This window comes from Saimiri boliviensis, chromosome 1 (assembly GCF_048565385.1).
Source record: "Saimiri boliviensis isolate mSaiBol1 chromosome 1, mSaiBol1.pri, whole genome shotgun sequence".
In the NCBI taxonomy this organism is placed as follows: Eukaryota; Metazoa; Chordata; class Mammalia; order Primates; family Cebidae; genus Saimiri; species Saimiri boliviensis.
The window spans coordinates 39,329,206-39,349,310 of record NC_133449.1 but is presented as its reverse complement, the minus strand read 5'-3'; the positions used below and the strand labels follow the sequence as shown (position 1 = coordinate 39,349,310).

The 20,105-nt window shown below is 41.0% G+C and overlaps 1 protein-coding gene across 3 annotated transcripts in view; it reads right to left on the bottom strand.

Moving 5' to 3' along the window:
* Positions 1 to 2,019: 2,019 nt before the first annotated feature.
* TMEM178A (transmembrane protein 178A) overlaps positions 2,020 to 20,105 on the bottom strand; it is a 52,000-nt gene continuing 33,914 nt past the window's right edge. Inside the window, exons 2-4 of one of the 3 annotated variants that reach the window (XM_039463030.2) lie at positions 15,527 to 15,640; positions 12,553 to 12,690; positions 2,020 to 2,980 (exon numbers count right to left, since the gene is read on the bottom strand). In XM_039463030.2, coding sequence (XP_039318964.1) covers positions 2,739 to 2,980; positions 12,553 to 12,690; positions 15,527 to 15,640 — 494 coding nt within the window. In that variant the 3' untranslated portion in view covers positions 2,020 to 2,738. Of the gene's footprint in view, positions 2,981 to 4,179; positions 11,775 to 12,552; positions 12,691 to 15,526; positions 15,641 to 20,105 lie in introns of those variants that run through there. The other 2 variants (XM_074396283.1, XM_039463035.2) reach the window with 2 other exon arrangements.

The following is a 20,105-nucleotide window of genomic DNA, read 5'->3' as shown; positions in this document are numbered from 1 at the left end:
AGGGCAAGAATCTTAGTTTTGCTTCATTAATGTTTCACAAGTGCTAGAATGTGAGCACATAATAGCCATTCAGTAAATATTTGTTGAATATATAAGAAACGTTATGGGGGCTATTGTGTTCTGTGGAGGTTTCCCGTATCCTGGGAAATCTTGACTATCACGGTCCATGGTTGTCCTTGAAAGGTGGGGGAGGGTTTCCCCAGAATGGATAACACTGGTTCTAAGACGGCAAATAAACCAAGGATGAGGCTGTTGAAAAGAGGGGTGTGGGGGACAGAGAGAACGTAAGGGAACACACAGAGGATCTCAATAAATTACTCTGTCCCGCACAGTACTGTGCAATCATTTCAATCATTCTCCACTCACAAGCCAGTTAACAAAAAACTCCTAAGAGAAGCCCAAGGACTCAGGGCCAAATGCCCAGCACTAGCAACGTTCGCCCACACTTCCCGTGACAGTAAGTAGAAAGCGAGGAACCCGGGCCTAGCACGTTGGTTGCTTCAAGCTCACTTTGGCTGGAAAGCAGGGAGCCTTCACTCCTCACCAGAACTCGTTTGAATCCTAAGTGAACTCCCCTGGCTTCTGGGCAAATCTTTCTGGTGTGTGAACCCTTCAACCTCCTGCCACCGTGAGGCTTTTTTCCATTCTCACCTCAAACCCCTAGGAAACTTCTCTGAAACTTCAAAAGCTATTCACTCAGACACTGCTTTGTTGGTTGGAATATAAATGTCCAAGAATCTTGACATCTTCTATGGGGATCTTTAAAGAAGACTTCAAAGAAAGCTCTCTCCTGCTTTGAGAATTTCCCACATAGTAAGTGAAAATAATTGCCCCTTTCTATATGTCTCTGATCTCATCCAGAGGGACCAGTATATTAAAAAGCCTGAGACAGTGCCAGTGAATATACTCACAAGCCTGTGCTGTGCCTGGAGCCACAGAGCCAGAGCTTGTGTGGTCACTGGCATCATCCAGCCCCTTTCCGCCCTTACATGACAATATGTGGACACTGTCACTTGGAAATCAGACTCTATTCTTTGGAAGTAGATGATCGTTTTCCTTTTATGAGTACTAAATCAGTTTTTATAAAGAAACAAAATCTTACGAAATTAAAATCTGACGCAGTGTCTTACTTCTGGACGTGGCGTCTTCTATTTTACAAGGCATCTTTAGCCCACATTGTGAGTAGAATTGGGGATAAGGGTTGGAGTTAAAAAGAAAAGCTTAGACATTGGCGAGTGCCCACCCCCTCCGCTGAAAGATAAGCGAACACAATGAAAGAATTTTAACTGTTGTCCCAAACCCACTCAAAGACAAAGCATTGAGGAAATAAACAAAGCAAATGTTTTCAGTCTGATCCCCAGCTTAGGAGTAACATAAAATAACAGCACTTACCTCATATAGCTTCTGAGAGGACCAAGTGAAATAACACCACAGCCCCGTTACTGGCACAGAGTAAGTGCTACGTAAGTTAGTTCACTTTGTTAGTAGCTAAGGAGATAACGACAGTTTTGCCCCAGGCAAGTGGCTCTCAATCACAGCTGTGTATCAGAATCACGTAGGCCCTGCTGTGGCCATTCTGCGTTAATTGGTCAGGGTGAGGCTCAGTTTAGGTACAGCTGAAGACCTCACCAGGTGATTCTATTAAGCAGCCAAGGTTGAACATCACAGCTCTAGGAGGTCCAAGAATAAGAACAGAGACCATGTATCCTTCTGACTGGATTAAATACCAGGCAGATGATAAACCGGGGAGGAAGAGGGAGAGAGAGGGGAATAAAAGAAAAACAGAACGAGAAAGAGAAGAAAATTTCATATAGTAAGTTTTAAAAAGAAGTTTGAAAATGACATCTTTTGTCAATAGCAAGTGTGTGGTTGCTACAACAGAGAAATAGAAATGCCCAACCTAACTGAAATGAAGCAATTACTGTCTTAATAAGAGTCTTATTAAAACAACAGTTTTCATCTGTCCTGGCTAGGGAGACCTGTGGACACAGCTAAACGACATAGGAAAACACACCCAGATTAACAAGAGGGTAGTCATTTAATGCAGAAATCCAGTTAACATAAAGAGACAGAGGCTGAACAACAGATAGGTCTTCAAACAATACTGCATAGTGTCACGAGTTAGCTCTTATAAGCACGTTTGTTCTGTTTATCTTATTATTTCGATTCCAGTACAAAGACAGAGAAGAGACTTCAATTAAAAAAAATAATAATAAGGCAACAGAAGAATCTTCCTGTGACAAGGAACGTCCACAAATAATGCACAAATATGTGGTGCTGACACAATAAGACATCATCAGGACAAGTTCTGAAGAGGCTGCATTAAAATTTAACAAGCATGATACAATGACAAGAAAATTATACTCGCTTTGTTACGAACCCTTTTTGCAAATAGAAATGACTCTCAGGTAATTGTTATATACAAACTTTCTGAAATAAATGGAAATCATACAAATTTTTCCATTGCAGTTTCTTCTTTCTCTATACCTAGAAATGTCCCATGGCACTGCTCCCTATTCTCACAGTCAAAGCATAAATAGTCATTAAAGCACTTGAATCCACAGTAGTCTTGTCCTTAGAAAGGTTGGGAGGTTTTGCATGATTTTCTATCAGTAATCCAGAAAGGGCTGGCAGGCAACAGGTTGGAATGTAAAAGACCGCTTTGTGCTTGGAATCCTGAACTCCACGCCGTTCCCCTCAGGAGTCACCCGCACCCTGGACAGGCCCGCTGCGGACAGTCATACCGTGGAGTCTCTGCCAGACTTTAGCTGTGCAATCTTGGTCCGGCTAATAAACGGGTAAGCGATGCAGAGACCTCCAGCTGCCACAATAAAGCCTAAACTGCACCAGGCGCAAAAGATGGACCAGCTGTAACCATGTTCCACATCAGCAGGCAGGCTATAAATGAGCTTCGGGAGCCGGTTCAAATCATAAGAGATACTGGCGGCATAAGTGCAGAGGGAAATGGTGCAAAATATCCCTATAAATAATACAAAGAGAACAGAATGATTAGTTACAGTTTTGCCGGTTACAAGGCAAATGCCAGACAGGCCTTTATGAAAATCAGGTCAGCCAGTGAAGCAGTCTCTCCAAATTTGCGAATGATCCATAATTCCTTTACTCGAATTAATTCATTCGACAAACATTGGCAAAACCTCTGTGTGCCAGACCCTACACTAGGGATTGGAGACGGAGAAGTGAAAAAGAAAAATTCTGGTAACTTGAATTATTCAGAATTATCTAATTTGAATGGTATGTATTTTTGTTTTAAGAATTAAAAAAAAAAAAATTTATTTTTAAAAACAATTTAGTGAAAGTTCTCTTTTTAAGACAAAAACTCCTACAATCACTCAAATTGAGCACAAAATAGTTTTCCTTTGCGCTCCACCTAATTTCACACACTTACACTGTTGGAATCATTATACAAAATCTGCTTTCTTTTTCAATTAACATCATAAATATCATGTTATCTTAAATAATATTTTAGATGAATTCATGCAAGTGGCTAAATCATTTTTGTTAACACACAGAGTCTGACATACCAGGGCCTCAACAAATGGAGTTTTTTCAGTGAATGAATGCTTTTAAATAGCATAAATTAAGTCCAGCAATTTGGAATTGATGTAAAACAGCGAGTAAGGAGATCATCCACTTCAACCGCTCAAAATGGAGGCAACTGGAGCAACAGAAGGAAAATGGACAGACCCAAAAGTTTGCTTTTTAGACCAATGCATGTGTGGGTAATTTTCCTCCTGCAACACCAAAAGCAGAACTGATTTTAAAAATGCCTCAGAAGCCCCGAACACAGGATTTTTAGTGCTCATGTCATGTGGATATAGGTGCTTCTGTTCCACCACAATGAACCCTCAAGATGCTCCTTTTGGATGGGCAGAGGATCAGAATGTGGTAATAAAAACAGAAACTGGCACCCAATCAAGCATCAGAATGTCCAGTTCTGTTCTGAATCCTACACACCTCTTCTTCATAGTCTGGTTTATCCCTGTGTACAACGGAGACAGCAATTTATTAGCTAGAAAATTCCTTTGGCATCCTTAGGGTTACATGTATCATCTCCACTGGAAACAGAGACACAGATTTTGAGACTGAAAAGAGAGAGCTAAAAGTAGCAAATTACCTCTCCCACCCCCACCCCAAAGCCCCCTGCCCCCAACACGCCACTCTTTTAACCTATAGCTTTGAAGATTAGAAACACTAACAGAAAAACAAATTCATAGCAGGCAGCAATTTGGAGGAAAGGAAGGTCACCTTAATGCCATCTTTAAAGTGTTGGAATTCTGCCTCCATGTATATCATGTAAGAGCACACTGCCTGAATCTTTTTCCAAATGTGCATTTAGAAAATAAAGGTTCTAAATTAAAAGGACACTTGATCTGAGATAATTTTATATTTTCTACTCTTTGCTTAATGCTGCACTTAAACTCTAAAGTGATTCTGTTTTACTAAAAAGGATAAAATCTTTTCTTCTGACTACTTGCTCTAATTTATTATAGCAAATATATCACTTTGAGTTCTCAAAGAGAAAAATCAAGATGGAAATAATTCTCTCATAAAGTAATGGACCACTCAAAAAAGAATACTCCACTTTTCTCAAACCTTGTGAAAAGCAAATGTTTTTACATCTACACAAATGTTTTTACTGGCATCAAAACAAAGGCAGTTTTTATACATAACAAGGCCTTTTTAGTAAATACTGGTAATAGAACAATAGGCAGTTAGAAAAAAATAATCTTTGAAGCATCAACAAGTAAAATAGAATAATAGAACAATGACCTCTCCACAGGAAAAACAACTTTATTCTGCATTTAGTTGTTTGCACACAGCTGAATGCCTAAAAGCAAGCATTTTTACAACTAATGGGGTTTTAATGACCTAGGAAAGCTTGAGTTCAGACCTAGACTTTAAGCGTCCTTTGATGTCCAAATGCATTGGGTGGGGTGTGAGAAATAAGTATTCTAGTTTCCAGCTCTGCTACACACTACGCAAACTTGAAATTTCCTAACCTCTCTGAGCCTTGGTTTCTTCATCTAGGGAAAAAAGAATGGGACACTTGATTACTGAAGTCCCTAAAAGTATCAAGTTTCTGTGATTCTGTTATTCCAAAATGAGACATGAAACAAGAATATCTATTAAAACTTCCTAGTGAATCTAGTACTCATCTTAGCAATTAAATGAAAATGGAATGTCCAATGTATTTATCTTTCTGTATATACTCCCTTTGATTTTACACTTAACATTTATTGTGTGACCTCTTCTCCCCTGCCAACCCCATAAAATTGCTTTTGATGACATGAATACTATCATTACACCACCAGTTCATACTGAATAGAAAACCAGAATGATTTCTCTCTGCCCTCAATGTCATGAACAGTTGTGCTTTTCCTGGGGAATTGATTTGTGCATACCTCATGGACACTGTGAATGATGTCACTAATAGAATTTTTCTTTGTCCAAGTTGCCAGAGCACTGAAGCTCTCTAAAGCTAAATCTATAGCCCACCGTGAGCAAAAGTATGGGATTTCATGGCATGCTTTTTGCTTCTCATTTCACTCTTGGATCCACATTGCTTTGGAAACCTGATTGTCCCTTTGTCTTACTTTATGTATTTGTATTCATTTAAGTGGCGTCTCTATGCCAGTTAAGTTTTTTTGGAACAGGGCATGCATCAAACTTTGATTCAGACTTGTTTTATTTCTTGTTGCCTTTATTCACTCGGCTGAGCATGGTGGAGAGAAGATTGACCTGCCCACAAATATGTCCCCTTTCTGTCCATCCCCCTTCCCACAAAGGCCCCTAGAGCTGGCTCTTCTGTAACATCTCTTCTCCTTCCAAAATGCTCTCGAAGTTGTTCTTAGTAAGACGAAAGCAGAGCAGGAAAGAATGACAAGAAAAGCTCACCTAGCTCTTCTTTTCAGAGCCTCACATTTCTAAGAATGTTTGCACATACATAGCTGCCACCGCTATGATTTGTGAGATGGGCAGGAGAGTGAGGAGATTACCAGGAAATGTACAAGAGGAGACAAAGCATTGTTTCCAACTTTTCTGACAACTTTTGTAAAAGAAGCCTAACCCATTCAAGACATTTTTAAAAACAAAACAGAAAAATCCTAAATTCAAAGACATCAAGAAAAAGGTTGTTTGAAATGATAAAAGCGTTCTTACCGTAGCTGGGTTAATAGCTTTAGGTCAGTGTTGAGAGTGTAGAATTCTATTTTAGGTTTCACATGCACATCTTATAGTACTCATAGATATGAGTTTGTCAGAGCTGCCGTAACAAAGTACCACAGACTGGGGGCGGCTTAAACAACAGCAATTTGTTTTCTCACCATTCTAGAGGCTACAGTCTAAGATCAAGGTGTCAGCGGGACTGGCTTTTTAAACTGAGGACTCTCTCCTTGGCTTGTCAGTGGCCATTTCTCCCTGTGTCTTCACACAGTCTCTCCTCTATCACCACAACCAAGTCCCCTTTTCTTATAAGGACACTGGTCATTTGGGTTAGGGCCCATCTGTATCACTTCATTTTAACTTAATTTTCTCTTTAAAGACTCTCTTTTCAAATACTGTCACATTCTGAGGTAGGAGACAAAGACATCAGCAAATGTATTTGGGGGTACACAACTCAGCCCATAACATTGCACATGTGTGCAGGTGTGCACGCGTGCGTGTGTGTGTGTGTGCTCATGATAAACTATATTTTTAGCTTTTTTATAGGTTTTAGCAAGATTGTACTATTTTAAGTGTTATTCAATAAGTTACTCAACAATTATTTATCAAGTATCTACCATGTCCCAAACCTAGTTCTGCTATATTAGAGATAGTTTAGTTTCGTGAGTTTTTTTTGGTCATAGTCGGACTCCGTTCAACACTGATGTGGTCAGGAAGCTCCAGCATTCTTTCCACTCCACTTTCCTGTCTGCATCTCAGGAAAAGGCCGTAGAGATCTCTTAGACTTCCCATAAGTTCCCTGTGGAGTCCAACAGAGCTGAGCACATGGAGTCAAGAAAACCTGAACAAAACTGAATTCTCTAATACATTGAGCTCTACCAACTTAACAGTCAGTTCATCGCCAATGATGACCCCAGGTAGGAATTACCTATGTAGCAAGTTATTTCTAATAATGCTGCATTTTCATGGGCAGCAATCTAATTAATGCAAGGTATATAAAAGGAGTATGTAAGGATGAATAAGGTATTACCTCTGTATTCAGAAAGTTTAAACCCTAATGGTCCTTCCTGAAGCTTCATGGGGAGAAGAGTGGCTTCTTCTCCATTCTGAGGCTTCCCCTTCCTATACACTTCTCCCCTGCCTAGCTGATACTCTTCAGCCAGTCAGCGGCCCCCGGGGAGCGGGGAAAGAGGGGGAGAGAGGAGGGGAGAGAGAGAGAGAGAGAGAGAGGTTCCTGAGTCCCGAGCTCAGTCCTGACTACTGCTGGCAGCATCTTCAAAAAAGTGAATAAATTACTGGTTTCCTGACAAGCCCTGCATGCAGCTACTTTTCTTATAAAATATTAAAAGGTTTTCTGCCAATATTCCTAATTAGAAGAAACCACAATATCACAGAATTACAAGGCTAGAAGGGATATTTTTAGATCAGGAAGTAACTTTATGCTACCATCCCCACATCATCAACCTAAGTTCTTACCCTAAAATCATGGTGCCGGCTGGTAAGATATAATTAGGGTAATGGGGCGCATTTTTTTGACCACCGTTTTTTAATATGCTTATAAGGCTGAAAGGAGTGAAAGTTGCTTCACCCTGTTTAGCCCGCTTGATAAATAATGTAGCTACAACACCCAAAACCATAAAGATTGATTTTTTTTCCCCCTACTAATTCGAAAGATGGCCCGCCCATCGTTCTGGCCTCTTTGGTCTTCCATCAAATGCCTCATGCTAGTTTTCACACAGATTACTCAAAAAGCCATTCCTATATTGTCCTAACTGACTGCCAGACCTAACAGAGGGAAACAAAGTCTAGACACACACGCACAAAATGCAATTCCTAAATCCCAATAGTATCTGATCTTTTCTGAAAGATTGAAGCAATCTCTTTAGTGGCAAATCCTGGCCTGGTCTGACATAGGCTATTCCAGTTCTTACTGATCCCATCTAATGTGAATATTCGTATGTTTAGCTACAGAAATGTTAATGTATTTGATTTCAAGATGCCACCCCAGACCTTGCTGAGGGTGTTAAATAACACAGGATATATGCACCATGTTACTCTTCTAAAATAAACTTTTTAAGATCCTGAATTACAAAACAAATGTGGCCCCCACGGATATAGAGACAGTATCATGGACCTGCAGTTTCAGGACATAATCAATGGGTAATCTAGATAATTCAATACACCTGCTACGGCGGAGTTTTCTTTTTTCATTTGGATTCATTGAAACAAAAGAACCAATAACCCAGTGAGAGTGGGTGTTAACTGTCCCTGGAGCTCTGCTAGGGCTGCCTGGACTGTCTCCGCTGTCTCTGCTGTCAGGAAGGGAGTGTTTCACACTGTGTGTGATCTTCCAATTAGCCACTCAAGGCACAGCCTGTGAAGGTGAATGCACTGGGTGAGTCCCCCACCAAGGGAGGCTCAAGCTTTATCCAATATTTAGGACTCCTGGTGAATTAAAAAATAAAAAATCCTACAATAGAGACATAAAAATATTTAAATATTTAAAAACATTTGCACCAAATAAACTTTTAAAAGATTTATATTTATAACTTAAATTATAATGAGTATAATTATATTATTATGTCCATCTAATAGAATGCATAATGAAGAATGTAGGTGGAAATATGCATTCACAGTACACTGAAAGCAGTATAGTCCAGTAATGGGTAGAAGCTTAAAGCTGGAAGATGAGTCTTGTTCCCTCAATCTCCTCTGCAGGCTTCTGTGCCTGTGTGTAACCTCAGAGGGTGTGGCATCCAAAGTCTAAATTCGAGGCCCGTAGGGGATGTGCAGCCTGCCTCTGGCCCTCTGGGAGGACCCTTGCATGGCCCCAGGGAAGAGGAAATCGGATGAGACCTGGCTCCAGAGGTGCATCAACAGTCAGCAGGGCTGCTGTGTCTCGTGTGGTAATCAAGACCTGTCTGCATGCAATCAATAAGGCAGAAAGAGAAAGATGGTTCCAAAGTTTCCATTTTAACTGCCCAACCTGTCACATGGTCGATGTTCTTCATTTGAAGGTTTAGCTAATAAGTTCAGGCAGAGAATGAAGATGGCAGAGCATTAGAAGGGGCTAAGTTTAGCATCAAAAATCTGTGGGAAGGATGCTGACTTGAGTGGCTGAGGACATTCTGCTTAATTAAAATCGATTCTTTTAACCCTTTTTTGCTCTCATCTCCTGCTACTGCATGTGAACGTGCTACAGCTAATTTATCGAATGCAATAGACTGACATGGTTGTCTCAGTGTTTGCAAAGGAAATTCCAAGGCATCATTTGTAGTAACAGAAACAAGACAAACCTCCCTAAATCCCACAGTAGCAGAAGAGGTGGATCCAGCCTAGCATAGCCACTCCACGGCTCCTCCTCTCCCCTCTCCCTCCCCTTTCTTCTCCTTCCTTTTCCTTTCTTCCTTTTTTTACAATGAAGGAAATGCAGGACAAGATTTGGTCCAGAATAAGAGAAATATTTAAATAAGGTTGTTTTGTTTTTAGGTAACGAGGTCTTAAGTAGATTAACCCCTTCATTCCACTAAAGTTGTTTGGGCAACCGAAACAAAACAAACGTAACGTTAACAATGTTAGGTTGCATCTGTTAGTCCTTCAGAGCTGGTTATCAAACTCCAAGGTTATTGTCTGGGTTTTTATTGTTGGTGGTGGTGGTGGTGGTGGTGGTGATGGTGGTATCTGTTGTTGTGGCTATTGTTTTGCTTGTTTTGATGTTGCCAAACAATTACATAGGAACTTCCCGTGCTCCATCCGGAGGACTCCTGAGCTCCTCTGGTCCAGAGATACAATCCACACACGGATCCAAAATAAGGGCTGAGAACAGGGAAAGGTGGCACTGGCCCAAGAATCTCCTTGCTCTCCTCTGTGCCACCTGCCACCGAACCTCCAACTTCCTTTCGTTTAAAACAAGCCTGGCCCCTTGGCCTCCCAAAGAGCACTCAGTAGGTTTTCACGGTCTTGCAATTTATTTTAGCGCTAACAATTGTTTTATTTGCTAAGAGCATACGAAACTATTCAGGCAGTACATATATTTTAAGTATCCTTTAAAAACTACTCCTACTGAGGCTTCTGTCCACTCCAGAGCATCCCCCATTTTCCTGATGAGGGGATGTGCTATGGGGCCTTTCCAGGCTTGGGAGACAACACATCTGCACCTCTTTGGTATATATGGAGACAAGAGTCAGAGAAATGGGGGCTTAAATAAAGGGAGAGAAGAAAATGGGGAAGATTTTTAAATAACCACGAAGCCCCAGGAAAGGCATAAAGGAATCCTCAATGCAGCATAGTCCGCTCTGATTCTTTGCTGCCCTCATCTGCTTTACTCTATAAGTTGGATTTTAAATGCATCTCTTGGGCAGGAACCTGGTGGCTGGTCTTGAGGGTCCAAATCCTCCTCCCAAATCTCAGAAACTAACATTTTAGCTTCCCTGTGCCACAGTCCTGGTGGCCACTGTGTATTCACCAAAATCTAGAAAACCTAACTTGGTTTTCTGCTCAGAACTAGGCAGGATCCATGTGACTCCTGAATGTTCCAAGATGCTGGTGATGACGCCCCACATTCCAGATCACTGCCAATCGCAGCACCACTTTGTGGAGTGGGACAGGGGAGTGTGGGAGTTAGAAGGAAGGATCCCTACCTGTGAAGTGGGTTCCTGAAGGCCGCGGGGTGGATGACCATGCCTGAAGCCAAAGCACCCCCTGCCTGTCAGCCCTCAGAAACAGTCAGAAAACAGTGTCAGCCCTGGTGGGGTGTGGCTGCCTTCTGTTAATACAGGCTTACTGAAGTGACCCATCACAGTGAGAAGCACTAGAAAATCTAGGCATGGTCACTTGAGGAACAGAACTCCAGGCAAGTGGAAATAAGCCTTTTTAAAATGGCTATATATCTGGGGCAATATTAGCTCTGTTGCTGAGTATACTTTGTGAAACTGTTAATGCCCAGTTAGCTTGGCATTCACTAATCATTAATGCATGAGATTTTTATGGAGGAGGAGAAGAAAGAAAAGATTTTTTCCCTGCTACCTTCGGTCCGTGTTAGCCATCAACTCAGCACCTGGCACCTTTTTAGACAAAACTACCCCTTAGCTGTTAGTCAAAAAAATCCTAGGCTTGTCTCCACACCCCCACCCCTTCCAGTCCCTTGTTTAAATATCAAGTTACTCCTTTGCTTCAAACCTCCTAGTGGCGTCTGTCACCCTTAGCTTCAAATCCAAACTCTTCACCATGACCAACAAAGCCCTGAAGCGTTGGCCACTGCCTGCTGCCCCCACCTCACCTGATACTATCCTGTCCCTTGCCTGCTCCAGCCCCACTGACCGCTTCTCTCAGGCTGGCAGTTTCCTCCGCCTGCTGCGCTCTGCCCAACCCCGGCTGCTTCTCACCAATCAGCTCAGAAAGTGCCACCTCAGCAAGATGCTCCCTGAGCTTCTATTTCACCGTTTATTTTCTTCAGAGCTTTTATCACTACCACAAATCATTGTTTATGTCTCTCCACAATAAAAATGAGCAAGGATTTTGCCTGCCTTATTCACTGTGTGTCTTTAGCACCCACGGCAGTGCCTCGTATATAGTAAGTCCTCGAAAGATGTCTGTGGAGTAAAACGAAGGAGTGTTACGTATGTAAAAAGAACACCATCACTAAGGCATGACCTTTGAATTGGCATCTAGTGGGCGATGAGTTGTGCTGATCTATCCCCCTCTATCTTTGCGGTCTCCTCATAAGCAATGGCCCATGTTTGCCAAGAGTCCAGGACAGGGTTTGAGGCACAGTATGAAAGAAGGAATAGAAGGCTGGGCATGGTGGCTCTTGCCAGTAATCCCAGCACTTTGGGAGGCCGAGGCGGGTGGATCACCTGAGGTTAGGAGTTCAAGACCAGCCTGGCCAACATGGTAAAACCCCATCTCTACTAAATATACAAAAAATTAGCCAGCTGTGGAGGCACATCCCTGTAGCCCCAACTACTCAGGAGGCTGAGGCAGGAGAATCACTTGAACCAAGGAGGCAGAGGTTGCAGTCAGCTGGGATCGTGCTACTGCGCTCCAGCCTGGGCAACAAAGTGGAATTCCATCTCAAAAAAAAAAAAAAAAAAAAGAAGGGACAAAAAAACAGACTGGGCTCATATAGAGATTAAACCCAAGACACTTCTATCTAACCTACTAACAGGCCACGGTGGGGATATGGAGGCTGCATGTTTCACACTGTTGTTTTGCTTAGATTCTGTATTTCCCAGCAAAGCCAAATGACCTGGTTGCTTTTCTAACAGTGAAAACAAAATTAACAGGGAGATAACAAAGCCACACTAGCTAGCCGCATGCAGAGCAGCCTTTACTTTGGCTGGGACAGATGGCCCGAGGCATGCAGCCTACCTGTCATGAGGAACAGGAGTCCAGCCACGTGCTGGGTCAAGCTTTCCTCCCAGAAGAAACTGACCGTGGCCACAATGCAGCCGCAGAGAAGGACAGCTACAGCCATGCCCAGGAAACCAGCAGTGATTCTTCTTAAATCTAATCTCAAAACAGACACAAACATTCACCATCAGAATCAGGAAAGTTATTAAGAATTAGAGAATTAGAGCTTTGTATAGATTATGAAAATTAGTAAGTTTCACGGACGGGCTTAGAGCCTACAGGGTGAGGAGGTTTAGGCAATACTCTTCCCAGGTATTCCATAAGAGGACAGATGGCGTGCAACCAATGGAGGCTCAGACTCTACCCTCTGAGTCCATGGTGAAGTCCACACCCAGTGGAGGACAGAGTAGAAGACAAGCCCAGGACAGACCTGAGTAACAGATGTCGAATTACTTAATAAACCAAGAGCAAGGTAGGTTCGAGAAATATCTCTGTTAGCCTTAATGGAGCAATAGAAATGTAGGCTAACCAAAAACCACCTGTACCCCCAAAACTATTGAAATTTTAAAAAGAAAATAAAAAAGAAGGAATTATAGGTTACCACCGTAGTAACGGCTGTACGTAATCTGGCTTGGGAGGAAGAGCCTAAAAAGCTATTGTGAAATAGGGTTTTATCCGATCACCACAAATGTCAATTATTTAATTCCTCATTTACATCTACTGCCTATTTTCAAAAACAATTTGAGAAAGTGGAGGCAACTGTGGTGACTGGAACACTGGTGTAACGTGCACATAGGATACGTGTGCTCATAAACACCCTTTCCTCCAAAACATCTGCTCGTAAATGCCTTCTTCCCTAAAGCATAGGTCCCACAGCCTAGGCATCCATTTTCCCAGGTGAAGGAGGTACTGTTCCCATAGGACAAGTCTCCACTGTATGCCCAACTGTCAAGTTTGGTCTATGGCAAAGCCACAACTGTGACCACTGAGCCAGAAACCCAGCTCTTTCCCCACCTCCCTGGCCAAACCAAGAGCTGACTACATGCATCTGGACATACTTTGCCTTGAATTGCTAAATCAGTCTCATTGCCTACCTTCTGGCTATTTTACGTTTTCTATTCCCTTCCTTCTTTTTTTAAAAAACAAAAAACAAAAAAACTTTTGAATCTTTTTTATTTACTTTGCAGCTCCATCTCAAAGAATTTCTTTTTTTAACAAAGCTAACTTTAAAAATTGTTAACTAAATTTCAATCATCATTCTTAAAACAACACATCCCAAGCATACATCTGCTCCCCCGAGGCCAAGTAACAGGCCTGGGCAAATGCTCGTGGCTCATGCACACCTGTGTACACATGGGGCCAAGACAAGGTGCACATCAAACTGTTTGAAGTGTGGGCTGCTCTGCTAAAGTGAAATTGCCCATGCAGCCATCACTTTATTGTGTGTTTGTGTGGCTACTGGGTATCTTAGGGGTGACTTCATGGAAGATGGATTATGGTAGCTTCCAGTCTTGCTCTTAGCATCTTAGCCACACAGGGACCATCCCTTTTTTAAAGGGGGATTTCTCATTTCCAGCTCAGAGCATCTAAATTAAAAGAGTATTTCTGCCTAGAAGAGGAAATGTGGACACCAATGAACAAGGGGCCAGGAACAGTGATAATTTAAAGACGCTGAGTTTAATGTTAACAGTATAAGGAGCTTTTGAGACATTCACATCTGAGCAGGGAAAATGTAATAATAGTTCAGTCACTATTATCTTATAGCCTACCAAATTTCCTGTGGTTTGAGTGACAGTCTATTTTCTGTGACTATGGAAAAGCACAAGGTTCAGATATAATCCACATGGGATTTGCATTAGTACCAGTCATGTTAAGCTTATCCAGTAAATGCGCTACAGATCACCAAGTGTGACTTTTTAGAAACACATGCATGAGACTGCTAAAAGCATCTTTCCATGAGAACTCCAAAAAGGATTAAAAGAAGAATGCTCAAATATCACCTTACTGGGCAATCACGGGCACAAACTATTAAAGAGCTAAGGTTCTTTTTCAGGCCCCTGTGATGATCTTTTCTCCCCTGACCGGAACCAGTAACTATGCGGCTCTCTAGAAAGATGATTACATCTTAAAGTGGCCAGTCATAATATGTATAGTATTAGACCATGCTCTGGTAATATCATAAGAGCTACGTGCTTGAGATTCAGAACAATGCCTTTTAATCCACAGAGAGATTTACTTACAGAATGAGACTCTGATTATTTGTCTACGGTGGCTTTGGCCACCAAACAAGGTCCTGAAGTCCTCGTTACTTATTTTATTGGAAAGTAACAATGTCCATCTCTGATGGGGGCAAGGACCAGAAAACATTCACTGTAGTTGTTTGTCTGGGGGAGCTATCTATCACCAGGCAGCTTAAGTCAATAGTTTTTAGGTAACTATCAGCCCTCTTTAGTTTCACACTGCAGGATCCTTTCTAGAATTTCACATTTTCCTGACAGTGAAAAAGAATAGTTCCTTTCATTGAGATGTAGGCACCCTCTGAGAAAATTATGACATACACTCATAAAGGTATTTTAGCAGAAATACAAAGGTCTGAGATAAACACAGTAGCTAAAATAAAGATCGTATATACAAAACAAAAATAAGAGCACCTGAGGTATAATCTCCTTGGTTTACTGAGACAAGGAGTACAGCAGGTCCTTACACCCAATGACTCAGCAAACAAAAGATTCAGTAGGTAGCTGTGTACAGATGCCACCAGGGCAGACTATCTCACAGGGCCTCATACCACGTTTCCACACATTTTATTTTTAAGCAAGCTGTGTCCACAGCATAGTGCAATGATCCTCTGAGTCTCTGACCACATCTGATTGGGCCCAGAGGCTCTCAGAGGGTAAGAATAACATCATTCTGTCCAGATGTGAGAAGGGTAGTGGGACTTTTGTTCAGAAAGACACCATTTCCTCTCTGAACCTGTCTTGGAAATACTTACGAAGCAGATGCCACTCATCTTGCTGTATGGTCTTGGTTAAATTAAAAGGAATGTTTCGTAAGCGGATGGGCTGAGAAAAATGGTACTTGATGGCCGTGCATCTCTGCGCAATACCTTGAAGGAAATAAGAAACACAATTTACAAGTCTGCTTATTTGTAACAGAATTCTGAGACCTGAGGCAGTAATGCAACCTAACCTCGACTGAATGGGAGAGGGGATAAGAATCTCTTGATTCACAGCAATAAAAACATAAAACATAAAATAATGTTTAAAATCAGGTTTCATTTTTTAATGTGTTAAATTGTATGAGGATCTATACTCCCCTAATTGTTTTCCAGTACAGAGTTTGTTTTACCTAAACACAAAATTCCTCAAGGAGAAATGGCCTAAAAGTACACAGATGGTTGGGAAGATCAACTTAGAATTTTAAATTAACACAAATAAATCACACATCTGGCCGGGCGCGGTGGCTCAAGCCTGTAATCCCAGCACTTTGGGAGGCTGAGGCGGGTAGATCACGAGGTCGAGAGATCGAGACCATCCTGGTCAACATGGTGAAACCCCGTCTCTACTAAAAATACAAAAAATTAGCTGGGCATGGTGGCGCGTGCCTGTAATCCCAGCTACTCAGGAGGCTGAGGCAGGAGAATTGCCTGAACCCAGGAGGCGGAGGTTGCGGTGAGCCGAGATCGCGCCATTGCACTCCAGCCTGGGCAACAAGAGCGAAACTCCGTTTCAAAAAAAATAAATAAATAAAAATAAAAAATAAATTACACATCTGAATCCGATCCAATCTCAAACCAAATGGGTAGCCTCAAGAAGTTCATTGGGAAGCATGTTATTTGGAAACCAGAAGACGTTTTTCTATAAAGATAACCTTCCACATGGTTTAGGTGGTGATTATATCTCCAGACAACCCTCAAAAGCCTATTTAACCCTAGCGCAGGTGATGTCATTCCTTAGTACCATTATACAGACCTGAATTCTAGATCTCGAGGAAAAGGGTAATACTGAAAGTAGGAACAAGAAAGAAAATAATTTTCCTCCCCTATCTGGATATGGCCACCCCTAGGCACAATATTTTAATATGGGCAGATATACACATTGGTTAATCTAGTACACTCTCTGCCTCCTCACACCCACCCCACACACCCATGTGTTACTGCATAAATTAACACGGGTCCGTTCTTCTCTTCTCCTAAAGACTTCTAATTTCATGAAAAGCATCTTCTCTGTCTCAAAATTTTAAAAACATATGAAATGTTCTTCTCTCATTTAAAATCATCTTGGCCAGTTGTTTGGATAAATGCAATCCGATTGAAATAATTTTTTTTAAAGGTGTGAATGAATGTTAGTCCTTTAACGCCGGCAGCTGTTTAAAAAAATCCTAATAGATGCAAATAAATCTCTAATCAGTGGAATCTGAGTGCATATAAAAGTGAAATTTTAAAAAGATTAGAGAGTGAAAGGAAGAGATTAATACTTAAGCACAGTTTGCATCATGAGCCAGTCAGTCCCTCCTGTGAATGTTCCTAACAGGATCATCTTCCGTAAGGAGTTTCTCAGATATTAGTGTACGTAAGAATCACCTACATGGCTTGTTAAAAATGTAAACTCCTGGACCTCACCCCAGATATACTGAATCAGAAGTTTTGAGATGGAGCCAGGAACCTGAATTTTAACAAGCATCCCAAATAATTCTGATGCAGGTAGTCCTTGAATCTCATTTTGAGAAAAACTACCCAAACTATCTCTGATTTTCAGAAGCTTTTTTTTTTTTTGCTAATGAAACTACACATTTTCTTAAAATTCAAAGTTCTTTTTTTAAATTTGTTTTTTCAACGTGAGCCCCATGGCAGTGGTTGTGAGGTCTAAGGCATTAAAGGTAGCTGTTTGCATATTAGTTAGCTGTTTATACATCAGGAAATGTCTGTGCTTCCAAAGGGCAAACAATATGGTATGAGAACAATGACAGGTAAAGGACCACAAATGTAGCTTACGTTTGTAATTTTCCAAAACTATCATTCCATTTGATACTTATCAGACTGAACTTGAGGCTCTTTAAGCAGGAAGTGAAAGCTACGGCAGAGATGAAGGCATACTCAACATGCACATAGAACCCACTGACAAAGATTGGGAGGTTTACTGGCTCTAGCAGGCTAAGAACATTTCTGTACAATCATTAGTTTACCACTAAGCTAATCAAGCAGAGACTTATGGGGCCTCCTATGACAAAGAATGCAGACCTCATAGGATTCGTTCAGGGAAGCCACTAAAGGAACACCACCAACAACAATAAAAACAATAATCAACCCTGGAGAGAGGCAAGAATCTAATTTCAGAGTTGCCATAGTGTGTTATTTAAAATGCCCACTTTTCAGCAAAAAAGTACAAGACATGCAAAGAACAAGAAAAAAATGCAATCAATAGAAGTTATCACTGAGGGAGTCCAAATATGGACTTGCCTTACAAAGACTTTAAATCAGCTATTTAAAATATGTTCAAAGAAGTAAAGAAAACCATATCCAAAGAACTAAAGTATGAGAGTGGTGTTTCACTAAATAGAGAATATTAGTAACGTGACAGAAATATTCTTGAAAAGGAAAAAAAAAAGAAATTCTGGAGTTGAAAAGCATAATAACTGAAAAGAAAAATGCACTTAAGAGGCATAAAAGAAATTTGAGATGACAAAAAAAAAAGCAGCAAACTTGAAGACAGGCCAATTGAGATTATCTAGTCTCAGAAAAATAAAGAAAAAAGGACGATTTAAAAAATGGTCAGGGCCTCAGAAACTTGGGAGCCACCATCACAAGCATAATGAAAACTGCAGAAAGGAGGAAAGGCAGAGGAGCGAAAAAGAGCATCTGAAGAAATAATTGCCAAAAGCTCCCCAAATTTCATTACAAACATGAATCTTCATATCTAAGAAGTTCAAGTAAACTCAGAGATAAACAAGATAAACTCAGAGACCTGCACCCAGATGTATGATAATCGAACTGTTGAAAGCCAAAGACAGAGAAAGAACCACAAAAGCAACAAGAAAGCAGATGATCATATAAGCAAAAACAATCTTTGAAAGATTATCAGCTGATTTCTCATTAGAAATCATGGAAGCCAGAAGGGAACAGGATGACACATTCAAAGCACAGAAATAAGAAGACTATCAACTAAGAATCCTACATGCGTCAAAGTTATTCTTCAGAAATGAAGAAAAAATTAAGATATTCCCAGCTAAACAAAAACTAAGAGTATCTATCACCGGCAGACCTGGCCTAAAATAAATAGTAGAAGGAGTCCTTTAGGGTGAAATGAAGGATAATATCTGAACCCATATTTAAAAAACAAAGAGCACATGCAAAGGTTACAACATAGGTCACCATAAAAGATAGAATAAATGTATTTTTGTTTGTAACTTTTTTTCTCCTATCTGATTTAAAAGACATAAAGCAATAATTATAAATCTCTGTTAATGGGCATGCAATGTGTAAACATGTAATTTGTATGACAATAATAGTACAGAGGAAGAGAGAGGGGATACAAGAGACATCTGTGAACACTCCATCCAACAACAGCAAAATACACTTTCTTCTCATGTGCACAAAGAATATCCTCTAGGATGGAAACTATGTAGGCAATAAAATAAATCTCAATAAATTTAGAAACATTAACATCATGCAAAGTAATTTCTCTCACCAGAATGCAATGAAATTAGAAATAAATAATAAAAGAAAATTTGGGAAATTCACAAATTTGTGGCAATTAAGGAACATACTCCTAAATAACCGATAAGGCAAAGAAGAAATCACTAGAGTAAATTAGAAAACATATTGGAATTAATAAAAACAAAACCACAACACACCAAAATTTACATGGTGCAGCTAAAGCAATGCTAAGAGGGAACTTTATAGCTGTAAATGACTATAATAAAAAAAGATCTCACCTGGAGCAGTAGGAGTTCAGGATCAGCCTAAGCAACACAGTGAGACCCTGTCTCTACAAAAAATAAATAAAATTAGCCAGGCGTGATGGCATGCTCCTGTAGTCCTAGCTACACGGGAGGCTGAGGTGGGAGGATTGCTTAAATCCAGATGTAGGCTGCAGTGAGCTGAGACTGCACCATTGCACTCCAGCCTGGGTGACAGAGTGAGACTCTGTCTCAAAACAAAAACAAAACCCAAAAGAGCTCAAATCAGTATCCTAACTTTCTTTTTTGAGACGGAGTTTCACTCTTGTTACCCAGGCTAGAGTGCAATGATGCGATCTCGGCTCACTGCAACCTCCGCCTCCTGGGTTCAGGCAATTCTCCTGCCTCAGCCTCCTGTGTAGCTGGGATTATAGGCACGCGCCACCATGCCCAGCTAATTTTTTGTATTTTTAGTAGAGACGGGGTTTTACCATGTTGACCAGGATGGTCTCGATCTCTTGACCTCGTGATCCACCCACCTCGGCCTCCCAAAGTGCTGGGATTACAGGCTTGAGCCACTGCGCCCGGCCGAGTATCCTAACTTTCAATGCTAAAACAACAACAACAACAACGACAAAAAAAAACTAGAAAAAAAAAAGCACACTAAGGAAAGA